Raw genomic sequence first — 13,085 nt, forward strand, 5'->3', positions numbered from 1 at the left:
ACTAGACACTGAAATAATTGTAAGTGCATATTAGCCATTCACAGACACAGACGTGCAAACACAGTCACAATTCCCACCTTCGCCCGAGTAGTACTCTGTTGGGACGATGTTCTCATCCCAGATTATCTTCTCTGTTGGATATAGGGGCATCTGGTTGAGTTGCTCAATTTGAGAGATTCTGCGCTCGTGACGTGATACCTGTGTGTGTAAGGCAAGAGAGAGAGAGAGAGAGAGACGGGACAAAGCCACAGACAAAGAAATTGGGTTAATGAACACGTGTTCCTCATTTGTCTCGCTGTTTCAGGTCTTTTATCCCTGACTAGAATTAAAAAAAACATTTTCACTAAATCTGGTCACTCAAAACATTAGATTAATCTCACACAACATGTTGCGCTGGTTTAACTGAAGCTTTTGTCACTTGTATTCCCCTCAGTGGAGTTCCCCTGCTAAACGTCAGTGGATCTATGTTGCCCCTTTAAAGGCAAGATATTAACGTGTATTCCTCCATATCAGGTTTATGTGTGTTTATATTTAGAACAACTGGCAGCTGTGTAAGGGGATATGAACAAGTAATAAGTCAAAAGCAACAGGATCTCTTCAGGTGTTGTGATTAGATCTGTGATTCACATTTATATAAACAATTTATATAAAAGTAATGAAGTCACTGGTAATTTTGTTACCATACACATTATTTTAGTATTTTCTTTTATAGACATCTAATTGAAATTGTTTGGTAGAACATTGCTGATAAGAGGAAAAGCTTTTACTCTGGTGCGCAAGTATCTTTCTATTTTATTACATTAGTCTTGGACCTCAGCTCCTCTGAGATTTTGTGGTTGTGCACACAACTATATATTCCATTGTGCCTTTACTCTTCTGGAAAAAGACACATTAAATGAATTATTCACTTCGTCAAGGGGGTGAAATCTGCTGCTGAATACAAACCAGCTCATCTGTTACACCAGAGGAAATTTAAAAAAAAGCCGAAATGAGCCAAACCCTGGCCATGGTGTAAAAGCAGGTATACTTCTCAGAGAGAGAGAGAGAGAACTGTTAATCCCTCCCTCATTATATTTATGACCACATTCTCTGCAGTGTGCATCATTGTTTTGCTTTTGTGTGGCACAGTTCCGGTCTAATGGCCCCTTTCCCTTAACCCCACCTGGTCAGAGATGTTGGTTGTTGGGGGCAACCGTAAGCACACAAATATGTGTCCCCTGAAATCTTCTTCAACGACAATCTAATCAGATGATTAAGAAACTGCTCTTCTCCATCTGTTCTCCGAGAGGACGTGGGGGAGGGTCTGAGTGGGTAATTATGAATTACTGCAGGGCGGCCTTAAAAACAGCCACTTTGATGAAGAGGTCTACACCACATGTATAAGTGTGTATACGGGGAGAGAAATGGAACAAGGATCCAGATGATTCCTGGAGGGGGGGTTTAAAAAAAAAAATTGGAAGAGCAAGGGATGGGGAACCAGAGACCACCTTGCAAAACATACTAAAAAAAACAAGCTCTTTATCTCATCAGCACTGTCTTCAATTTACCCTACGTCACACAAATAGCCACATAAAGCAGTAATTGGATTAGAAGGCAAATTCAAGTGGGACAGCCATCCAAAAGGGGGATACCATATGTATTCCAAGGTCAACACTTTAATTAATGACTTTAAAACGAGAAACACAAAAGCTATTATGCTGTAGCGTTGGACTGGCCAGTTATTGTTGTGAAGATTAACTGTTCACCCACAGTGTTTGAAAGGGTGCACCAGTACCGACGCTACATCTTTTATATGGCTGGTTGACAAGCACTGTAAATGAGGTCATGCTTCATTCCCTTGCTTAACTAAACAATCTCTGTATGGGCAGTTTAAAAGGTCTGAGGCATTAAAGGTTGCCTGGGATGCATATATTACTTTTATTATACATTATATTTATTTACACGAAAACAACAAGACCGGGACTAGACCAGTGACTTATGCCCCATTTTCCCCCCCATCAAGATAAACTGTATGAATACAACAATATATTTTGCTGTGACGCCTCACGTATAATTGGCCTTGTTTAAAAGACACATACCAAGATATAGATTTTACTGTTCCAAGTGCAACAGACCACAAAAAGTCACATCTTTCTTGAGAGTTCTCAAATATGCATAGACAATATAATAAAGGCCACTAACCAGCAGCTCCAGAAGAACCTCCTTCTCATAGGTGGTGCTTTGCCCTTCAGGCAGCTCTGGCAGCAGACATAGGTACGAGGCCACCTGGTGGAGCGTGTTGGGGCTGCGGAGAAAGATGAGATAAACAAGTCGGCTCGGTAAATAACATTTGCATATTAAAAATTCAGCTAACACCCTCTTCTCAGGGAAGAAAATTAAGCAATGGGTGTCCAGTGAGAATGAATTGGTAATGACTGAAATTGTGAAGGTCAAGATAACAACATGATACGTGACAATCTGATGTCTACTAACATTAAACAATGATAATAAAAACACTAATATTGTTATAAATATATTAACATACTTTGGGCGACACTTTGGCATCTGAGAGAGATTTATTTAAACTGTGATGACAGCAACAACTCTACATAAATGAAAATGCACAGCCTTATCAAATTCTTTGTGCTTGTTAGCTGTGTGGCACAAAGCAATCCTCCTGTTTGCTCTGACTCTGCACTCCTGCCCTGTCAGCGTGTGTGTTAAGGGGCAGAGCCGCACTGATGCGACAGGATTATGAAAATCAAAGCCCATCTCCGTCTCGAAAGGCCGAGGCGTGGCTCTCTGCATGCAGACCTGTGTTAATCAGGCTGACACGCTGTGACACAGGCAGGGTCTGGTACCAAGCGAAGGACAGGCCCTGGACACATTGTGACAGGCCCGGACAGCCACACGTGGCACTGACCGACCATATCCGTGGATCTGCATGCATTCTGCGAGTTGCGAGGCCATGCTCGGCCAATGGGCTGGCAATTCTGCCAGTGTTGCAGTTTGGTGGCCCAGTGGATGACCTGGCATCGGTCATGTGGACATTCCTTCCCTTAGCAACAAAATAGCAGCAGCACAACAGCTCACTCTGAGTAATAGAGATGACTGGACCAGGTCATGACTGGCAGCTGAGCCACGGGCAGGGTAAGGTAAGGATGTGGACACAACAGTAAGTGGTCCACAGTAAGTTCACTCAACATGCTGAGGGATGTCTAGACCCTTGTTAAGTTTTGAGATGTCATTTTAGGCGAGGTGCCGGTGTGTTTTTTGCACAACTGAGATTACCGGGTAAGTTAAGGGCGCTTTTAAGTCAACTACAAGCCTCATTTTACATTCAACAGAAAAATACGATAAAGGGCTTTTCTGGCAAAGTAATCTGCTGAAAATTAAACTGCTTCCACCTTTATTCTGTTTCCTTTCCTTTGTCAGGTGAAACCCTGACAACAGGATTCAATGAAAAGTGAAGGTGACGGACTAAAAATACCCTTTTCAGTGACAGGACCCTGCTCAACAACCAATTCACAGAACAATTACACCAATTATTCCAACATTTCCAGAAGGGATGACTCCATTATCCATTTCTAGCATTTCACAAAGCGATGCTTTAATCAGGTGCTCATTCATCTTTGACCTGAAATGACACTCGACGTGTTTTATGTAACCAGAAGAAGCATCTGTGTATGTTTGTGTGTGTCTGTGTATATGTTGGAGAATGGGCTAGCAAATGCGTGGGCAAGCTATGCAGTAATGCTGCGTTTTTGTGTTTGTGGGACTTAGCGGATAAATTCAGAGCGCGGGTGACTGCGAGCTAAGCCCACGGGTAGCGCATCTGGAATAAACTGGCATTAGCATGAGTTGTTTGGATGAAAAGTGCCTTGTTAAATCTGATTGGCATATTTGGAGTTACCCAGGAGCTTCTTCGGTGACAGTTGTGGAGAAGGGAACAATACACTTCCTGCTACATTGAAAACCCTAATTCTGGGGAAAAAGAGCGGCGCTTCCAGAAATGCATGAAATGGTTCGGCTAAGTCTTTCCCTGATTCAGCTCAGATCGGCTCATAACCACCTGCCTGACGCAGAGAAACTTAGGGTTTAAACATTTATAATCCATTGCAGAAGTTAAATAGAGACGATATGAGATATGGAAACGTCAACTGCAAAGAGAAAATTTGTGTTGTTCCAACATTGCACCTCAGAGCAAATAGAGTCATCACTTACCGTGTAAACAATCAACTAATCAGTAGCTAAATTAAAGTGTTTGTTTTAGAGCCAATACATGAAGGCTTATAGACCTTTTACCAGCTTGTGTCAGTAATAAAAAACATTTATTATGATATCAAATGCCAAGAAGGGTTAGAAACCCTCACGTAATTACAAATTACCAATAAATCAATGTCTTTTTTCCTTCTCGCACGTGTAGGAGTTAGAAAAAACACACGGGCTAGTGCATTAAAGCGAGGGTGCTTTTTGGCTCTTTGGCCAGCTAATATGATCTGACAAACACAGCTGTTCAAAGAGTTTATTCTCAAGCCACTGCAAATCGATTAAATTAATGAGGCGTGCCTCTCTCTCTGGCTGGTACCAGCTGCCTGTTCAAGGGCTCACTAGCTGCCATTTAGCAGGGAAGTCAGGCGGCAACGCTGGTGCTGATGCTGTAATGCAAAATCGGACCAAGATGGGTTTAAGTGTGCATATCTAAGCCTTACAAGTATTAGTGGTCCAAAGAACTGTTCTGTTCCAGTCATGGACCAGATAAGGGGTATCTCTTTCTGTACTGGTTTGCTGCAGGGTTTGTTTATATTAAACTCTTTTAGCTAAGGACATGAAATTATGGTATTTTCTGTAAAAACCATACAAGTACAAGAGGCAGATATAAAGCAAAACAACTATGAGTCACCTCTAAGTACATGTGCACATCAGGGAAATGTTCTGTCGACTGAAACAACACTAAAGCAGTTATATTAGTAACAGTTCACTGTAATCTTCCTCAGTCCAATCATGCATAACCTCCCACCACCTCCCTCCATCTGTGCACCGACAAAACTGCAAGTTCATTTAACAATTCACTTTGGAAGTTTTGCTTTACCTGAGATGCCCAAAGTGTTTGGTCAAGGAATCGCGAGTGTCCACAGCTGCAACATTCGACAGAGCAAAGTCCTGCAACTCCGGGAAATGAGCAAAAGCTGCCCTCTGGAAGACAGAACACAAAGAGCGAATATATATTAAATATAAACATTACATACATAACACTTCAAGACCAGGATAGGCAACTTTAAAATTATAAAAGAAAAGATTATTGTGCTTTCTATGATGATATACAACTGGAAATTTTTGAAACTATGGCTAATTGCATGTCTGTCTTTGCCCTTTTACACATCTGTACCTGTAGAGAGGTGATTTTGTCATAGTGAAGTGTAGTCATCTCTTTCTGAGTCAGAGCGTTTCCTGTCTGGTCACTGATCTCGAAGCCTGTGTAGAACTTCAGCATGTCCAACAACTACCAAGATCAAACATTAGCATGAGTTACTTCTACGAATGAAAACAAGTGATTTTTATCTCAATAAGCATGAACAATCATTTTCACACATGCATGGATACATCTGTGTGTGTTGCACCTGGCAGAAGAGATGTCCGTCCTTCTCTCTCTTGGTGAGGCTGGACAGGTGGCAGCTGACCACCAAGTGGGAGTCGTCCAACACTGTGTTAAACCAACGCCTGGTGGGCAGCAGGGCCTGAGCACACAGAAAACATGTTAAAGCATTGGACCACAGGCTCAACAGAACTGACTTTAAGTTCGTATGTAACTGGAAAATCCCTGCTTTTGTAAATAATAGCTTCAGGAAGACAAAAAAATGATTTGAAATAAAGAAGATCTGATGTCTGTCCACCACAGCAAAAAGGAATGTGGCATCATTATAAACTGACACCTCTATCTGGGGGTCAGAGGAATCAATTCATCTAACAACAACCACAGTTCCCAGAATATGGACCGCGGTTATCCATTCATCTTATTGATCCTTGGTCTTTTTTTGTCTTGAGGTTGTTTTTGAAACATATGACCGAGAAACAAAGGATAAGGCAAACCCATAGTGAGCTACGAAGCTGACAGGAGGGGGGGTAGGGAAACGGATTCAGCTACTACAGCTCGCTTGTTGTGGAGCAGGAACATGACAGGGAGGCAGAAACAAGAGGAGACCTGTCAAAGTGAGATAACTGAGGCGCTTTGGTCGGAATATACCAAAGAAACACTGAGCATTTTAATGAACTGAGTGCGAGGACGACCGGTGCAAACAGAACAGAGAATGTGTGAGATGTATTACACTGTGAAGGCTGAACGTGCAGAACAGCCCAGAGAACAGACGCAGCATTGTGAAACGGAATATGAAACAAAATACAGAAAATGAACAACACCAACAAAAGGAAGGATCTATTATTCTATTCATTCAAAAAAATCTCTTCAAACGGGAACCAGCTGCAGTAAGTGATACCTAAAGACTGAGAGAACAGATACCGTTACATCCAGCAGCCATCTTTGATCTCAACACAGTCCTGACAGCCTGCATGAAGCAGCCATGAAAACGGGGGGGGGGGGTCTTTTTCCCTGCATTAATTTCCAGGTCGTCATCAGAGAGGGGAAGTATGGATTTCAGGCATCTGAGGCTTTGTAAAAGGATAGTGCTGGGGGACAGGAGCCGTCTCTGGAGACAGTCAGCTCGCCGGCCACTAGCCGCTGCCAGGAACAGCAAGGCCGGCCTGTCAGCAGTCAGGTCAGATCTGTTGAGCTCGCTTGTTTGAAACAGCGGATCTGCAAAGGGCTGCAGGAGCAACTATCATGTAGCAAACCACCCTTCCTAAAACACAAACTCAAAGTCTGTTGTTTTGATAAATCATTTCTTGAACTAATGTTAACATTAATAATCTCTGTGGGCTATTCCATCAACCTTAAAATCACAGGGCTTACATTGCACCTCATGTAAGGGACGTGAAAACCCTTGACAGGAACTGGTATGTTTTCAGTTCACTTGAATGTGGAATGAGAAGCATTTATCTTGTTACCTAAATCTAAATCAGCTGATCTGGATGGACAAGAGAACGATGCACATTCGAGCAGAGCTCCTCAATATGATGCAGAACAGCCCCAGCACAAGTATAAGAAAAGGCAGAAAAACTAAATACAGCATAACTGTAAAATGGTACAATCCGAATTCTCCAAAAGATTGTTGCATAAATCTTTTTAACTAAATGAATAGACACATTTACATACAAAAACTACAAAAATACTGAGCAAAGCAAAAAGTACCTGCAGGTATTGCTATATAGATGCAGCTTGAGTACAATTGGTGATATATTTCACCTGCCAAACATTCTTTGACTTCACACCAGCAAATAACAGTCGATGAGAAATCAAGGTTAAGACATGTTGTCAATTTAAAAGGTGATAACACCATACAATGAAGGAATGATATGACCTATTGTTCCTTTAAACACAGGGATTCATGTCTTTTCTAACTATTGCGTCAAGCAGACACTGCTCATTACTCTAAACCTTAAAACCGAATGTGAGCTTTGCTGTCAGGCTGAAAAAAACCTCTCACACGCCGATCAAAGAATACTGTTTCACATCCTGCATGGTTTCACAGACAGCAGTGACAGTGACGCATTGGGTGGAGCTGAGACTGGACACTGACCAACTGTCTGTTGACCTGACTTAGCTAGAACCATGAAGGACAAAAGGCAAATGAGCTCTGCAGAAACGGATGTCTACACCACTTCCATTCGTCAGGATGTCACGATTAAGCAAATATACTGCAGACCTACACTCTTCTGGTGTCAATACAGAGTGAAAATTAGCTTGGGAGGGTATCGTATTGTACTGTAATCATTTTGAGCATGAGACAGTTCAAATAGCACAATGTCATATTTGCTGAATAAGGTTATGGTGCATGAGGGCTGTGTCTTACCTCCAGATCGATCATAAGCTCAATGAATCGCTCACAATAATGTACTTTGTCCATGCATACGGCCTCTGTGGAAAAGGGAGGAAGATCATGGAGGTTAGCACTTCACTTTAGATCAGAGAATACATGTTGTCAATGACAAATGCAACCTGACAAGAGAAGCAGACGCAACGGTATGCACATGCAATACCAAAAAAAAAAAAGATCTGATGGAGCAATGGAAAGGAGGTTGTGGGGTTATCACCAAGGACATGAGAGCAACAAATGCATGTGGACAACACCAAGGTGCCATGCTGGGTGTGTGAGCCGCACTATGAGATACTGCATTGCCAGCACAGCAGCATGCTGGGACCTCAGCCCTCATTAAGCATGTTGGTGTGCGTGTGTGTGAGTGTGTGCGTGTGCGTGTGCGTGTGCGTGTGCGTGTGCGTGTGCGTGTGTGTGTGTGAGAGTGTGTATGCACTTAACGTTGAGGCATGCAGCAAGTATAAGAGTGATGCGACTCCTGCTGGCCTTTAGATTATAATCTAGTGTGTCAGGTTTGAATTCTACCTAAACACACAAATGCACATATTCTGTTTTTAGCATTCAGGTGGGGGGGCCTCTGTGTCAGCCTGCATTACAACAGTAGTCAGTGCTGGTGGCTCAATGGCAGCTGGACCACATGCTCCATCTGCATTCACACGATTCGAAAAGAAAGGAGGCAGTGGTGGAACTAGAATAGTGATGAAGGGGTAATATTGTGTTTCAGACTGACACTAAGGTTTGAATGACATTGTCTCTGACCCTGTGAAAGCTTGAGAAAAGCCTCAGTATATTGATCAGGCACAGAGAGCTAACAGGAGACCATAGTCACCGGAAAATAACCCCAGCATTAACTTTAACAAGAATTTGGAGGCGGAAATCAAAACCATGGATGAGATTATTTTCAGAAAATACAGCCAAGATCTAATGTCCCCTGCTGTTGCTGAGGGAATTCCATGTTAAGTCATTGGATGCAATAACACAATGAGATCCCAAGGGAAATAAATGTAATATCTTCTGTTTACCTGATGGCGGTATTGACATGAGAATGCCGAGAAACTTCTTAATGAGAGCCGAGAGGAAGGTCCTTTCCTTTTCCGCCCTGGGGGAGACACACAGAAAAACTGAAATCAGAGGAGAGTTCTGCAATATGATTTCCTTGTCTGGGTAAATCTGACCAAGCAAACAAAGAAAATAAAATTACTGCTCAGCTGCATCGGCCTCCATCTTATCGGATTTCTTCTTTATTAGATTCCAGAACTTCTGCAGCTTTGGAACTTTCTTCAGCTCGTGTTGGAGTCGGGACTGAAAACATGACAGAAACAAATCAGTAGAATCTATTACATCTTAAGTGCTGGTGTCATAGCGATGACGCACTTCTTTCCGACGGCATTATCGAGCAAAGTCAGTACTTTGTGTGTGCCGATAACCACCAGGGGAACTTAATTAGGGTAATAGGTTGACATCTTACTGGTATAAGGCACATCCACATCGGCAGAGAGATGAGCTGCTGCACCTGTTCCCTGATCAAATCCACCTCCTGGGAGAGAGAGAGAGGGAGAGAAAGAGGGGGGTTATCAAAATATACTGCATGTGATTTTTATTACACTTCTTCTCATAATAAAAGTCTGCAACTAAAATATTTAGAGGGCTTTATATGATACAATCAAAGTGCAGCGGGCTATCACAGCAGATTTTAAAGTGAGACATCTGCAGTGCTTCCCAGTGGTTTAATGCGGCTGCAGAAGATACAGATGGGAGTTCACCCAGCTAGGACTGCCTGGTGTGGGACTGCCACCTAGTGGACATTACGAACCACTGTCTTCATTTCCACAACAAGGCATTTTGCCATTGCCAACATTAATAGGTAAAACTCTGATTAGCTAAATACTCATCCTAAAGCCTTCAAGTCACATCTTCCACAACAAGTTAGAGTAATTAATAACATTGTTAAGATGTATATGATACAAAAAAATGGCAAATTAAGTTGTTCATATTACAGTGGTTATTCTATTCTTTTAAGGTGCTGTGGTAGGCGACACAGAATTTTCTAAATAAATCTACATGACCAGGTTTTATTAGAGAAAACGTTCGGCTTTAACCACTCAACACTGTAATCAAAATATAAAGAAAAGACTCAGTAAAATCTGTACTGCTTTAAACAAAAACATGCTCATTTATCCTTTTTGCAGAAATAATTCCCAGTGGGACTCGTTTCTCCTGTGAGTACAGACATTGGATGTTAGTGTCCTGGTCCTCACCAGACTGTTGAAGCAGTGGTCCAGAAAGACCAGCAGCACGGTTTGTTCTTTGAGCGTGAGGCCAGTCTCCTCGCCCGCCAACACTGCTTTCATCATGCATTTGAATAAGAAAGGAAAGTGGCTGGGCTCTTTCTTAAACACCTGATGATACACCATACAACAGAAAAGAGAGAAGTGTGAGTATAAATATTGTCTCCTCAAAACTTGGGATTACCATCTGATGATTATTAAACTTAGATAAGTAATGGATTTTATATTTACCTCCCAAGCTGGGACATTTTCTCTGAACTTTTCGTTGACGATGCAACAAATGGACATGAGGTAGGCGTTACTGGAAACCTCAGGAGTGTAGTTCACCCACAGGTAGTTCTCAAGGTACTGGCTGAAAAATTTAAGAAAATGATTAACCAATATCCATCCAACAGTCGCTGTTATATCTATTTAAATGTTGATGGTTTCTTAATAAATAAAGGCAATCAGAGGAAGTGCAGTATCTCACCTAAACTCAAGCAGCATAATTTTTCTGATGGCAAATCTAAAAACAGAAAGGAATACACGAAAACCGAATTGAATAAGTGGAACAATGTGTGTTTTGAATTTTAAAATGCAGTTCAAGTAAAAGATGGTATTTTTACTTACTTGGACTTGAGTATCTCTTTTTCATACACATCTTCCATCACCTAAACAAACAGCAAAGGATGTAAAAATTCTGTGAGTGCAGACAAACACAGAGGATCCCCACCTTATGCTAAAAAATGTATGGATTTACTCGAACATATAATATAAAACTATACTAGATCATTTTCACGTACTTCAAACATTCCACCTGTTTATACCTCCGAGAAACAACAATGGATATATCTCACCTTAGGGTCGAATGGTAGTTTATTCTTTGCCTGAGGAGCCCAATATTTATTAGCCAGCTGAAACGAGAAATAAGAAAAAAATGTCACCAGTAGTCAAGTGGTTCATTCTCCCCATTTAACACACACACGTTCATACAGAGCAACTATAGGCTGGGATTCTTCTATCAGATGGTTCAGTATGTTGTATCTCAGCAAGCAGACTGGAGGAGCCAGGGGTCAAACCACCAATGAAATTACCCGACAGTGTATTACGTGGCCATGTATATGTGAAATAAAAACGAGCAGTCGAGGCTTTCTTGCTTGAATGTGTCCATTTTCTGGTTGATTAACAAATACAGAAAAATATGGAGCAAGGAACTTTCTCAGACTATAATGAGATTCTGATCCAGACTGGACTTTATTTGATCCACCTTCAGGAGTTATGTAAGTAGAAAACTGGACTTGCTACAACTCCTGAAGATATCTGGATGACCGAGAGCCTTCACAGATATTATTTGATCCATAGAACAACTCCTCAAGTCTTCTGCAAAACGTAAACATCTCCCAGTCGTCCCCATCTTTGCACCTCACACATGCACAAAGCACTTTTGATCATAACAGAACATGTATGGTAAACAAGTACAGATCAGGGTCACTGAAAAGCCCATTGGATCATTCACAGGTGATATAGCTCAACTCATTGCGTAAATTAACACTTAAAACTCACTTCAACACAGGGATCGACCACAGCTTTCATTCAAATTACCTGAGTGACATATTCTGCGTTTATCTGTGACACAGAAGGAGCTGCAGCCTTTTTCGCGGGGGTTTCCTTCTGCATGGTTGTCTTCTCAAGCAGCTACAAACGAAAATAGTAGAACTACAGTTTGAAAGATGCTCAGGATGGAAACGATCAAGTTAGGAAAGTGGCCAAGTTAAAAAAAACGTGGGGTAACTGAGCTATACGTCACGTATGGTGCTGAGGAAGTTAGCTAGCTAGATTTAAAAGTTTAGCAGGTTAAGAACTGTTTAATATGCGCAGTTTTAAATGTTGTGACAGTCGCTAATAGCAGTTTTCTATTCGTAAAACGCAATTTTAAAAACAACATTGTACAATAACACAGATAGATGTTAGCGGTTTAACAATATCAGACAACGAGCTAAGCTAACTAGCTAGCTTTACTAAGATACAGGTGACTACATCTATAGTTTTTTTTATCATAACATCGGTATCAACACTCTCAATGTGTGTGTAAATAGAAAGTGAGTGTAACTAACCTTTGTGTGTTTTACAACATGTGTGGAGCGACGCTCAAAGCTTCGTTACGCACGTACACAAGCAAAACGCGCTGTGTGCGACCAACTTCCTCGATAGGTACGTCCCGGAAAAGCGTCCCCAACAACTAACAGCATGTCTACAGTTCCGCCCCCGCTGCATATTACGCTTATCAAAAATACAACATTTAATTAAGATAAGATAAAACTTTATTGATCCCACGCCGGGGAAATCCCCTTGTTACAGCAACAGGCAGAATACAAATTATGTAATCAAATAAAAATATAAACTGGATAAACCTATTTTTTAAAAAGCACCACCATAATAACCGCTGTCTTTTTTTAACTTTCGATGAAATTACACAATACGTACCAAAGAGGATGATTCCTCTGCAGTGGGTCTCTCCTCAACCTTGTCATTCGACACTTGGATATCGCCTGAAGTGCGCTATAGAATGTAAAACATAATAATTGTAGGGACAAATTACATATATTAGACATTACAGTTATTGTTAATAACATGTATTAGGTACTTCATTACAAAAATGTGTTAATCAAAATTTCTATCAATAAATTAAAAAAGTTTTACCTTCTGGTGATCAAGCACTGCCTTACGGAGCTTCACACGATTAACCAGTGTGTTAGAAACCTCCAATACATGGCAGACATTTTTCCAAAACCCAGCTGGACTGTTCACACTGTGGTCCTTTATATTTCCACCGGGTTCAGAAAATGAA

At 41.3% G+C, this 13,085-nt stretch overlaps 1 protein-coding gene across 3 annotated transcripts in view; it reads right to left on the reverse strand.

The window, feature by feature from the left end:
- The window catches only part of aqr (aquarius intron-binding spliceosomal factor), a 45,491-nt gene extending 33,056 nt beyond the window's left edge, over window positions 1–12,435 (reverse strand). For all 3 annotated transcript variants that reach the window (XM_061082703.1, XM_061082702.1, XM_061082701.1), the window contains exons 1-16: window positions 12,352–12,435; window positions 11,840–11,932; window positions 11,095–11,151; window positions 10,868–10,908; window positions 10,728–10,763; window positions 10,490–10,610; window positions 10,229–10,369; window positions 9,439–9,507; window positions 9,172–9,272; window positions 8,993–9,069; window positions 7,947–8,011; window positions 5,601–5,717; window positions 5,369–5,482; window positions 5,072–5,175; window positions 2,182–2,284; window positions 78–198 (exon numbers count right to left, since the gene is read on the reverse strand). In XM_061082703.1, the coding sequence (XP_060938686.1) occupies window positions 78–198; window positions 2,182–2,284; window positions 5,072–5,175; window positions 5,369–5,482; window positions 5,601–5,717; window positions 7,947–8,011; window positions 8,993–9,069; window positions 9,172–9,272; window positions 9,439–9,507; window positions 10,229–10,369; window positions 10,490–10,610; window positions 10,728–10,763; window positions 10,868–10,908; window positions 11,095–11,151; window positions 11,840–11,914 (1,342 nt within the window). In that variant the 5' untranslated portion in view covers window positions 11,915–11,932; window positions 12,352–12,435. The remainder of the gene's footprint in view (window positions 1–77; window positions 199–2,181; window positions 2,285–5,071; window positions 5,176–5,368; window positions 5,483–5,600; window positions 5,718–7,946; window positions 8,012–8,992; window positions 9,070–9,171; window positions 9,273–9,438; window positions 9,508–10,228; window positions 10,370–10,489; window positions 10,611–10,727; window positions 10,764–10,867; window positions 10,909–11,094; window positions 11,152–11,839; window positions 11,933–12,351) is intronic.
- Window positions 12,436–13,085: the final 650 nt, after the last annotated feature.

Source organism: Limanda limanda, chromosome 12, assembly GCF_963576545.1.
Source record: "Limanda limanda chromosome 12, fLimLim1.1, whole genome shotgun sequence".
Lineage (NCBI taxonomy): Eukaryota > Metazoa > Chordata > Actinopteri > Pleuronectiformes > Pleuronectidae > Limanda > Limanda limanda.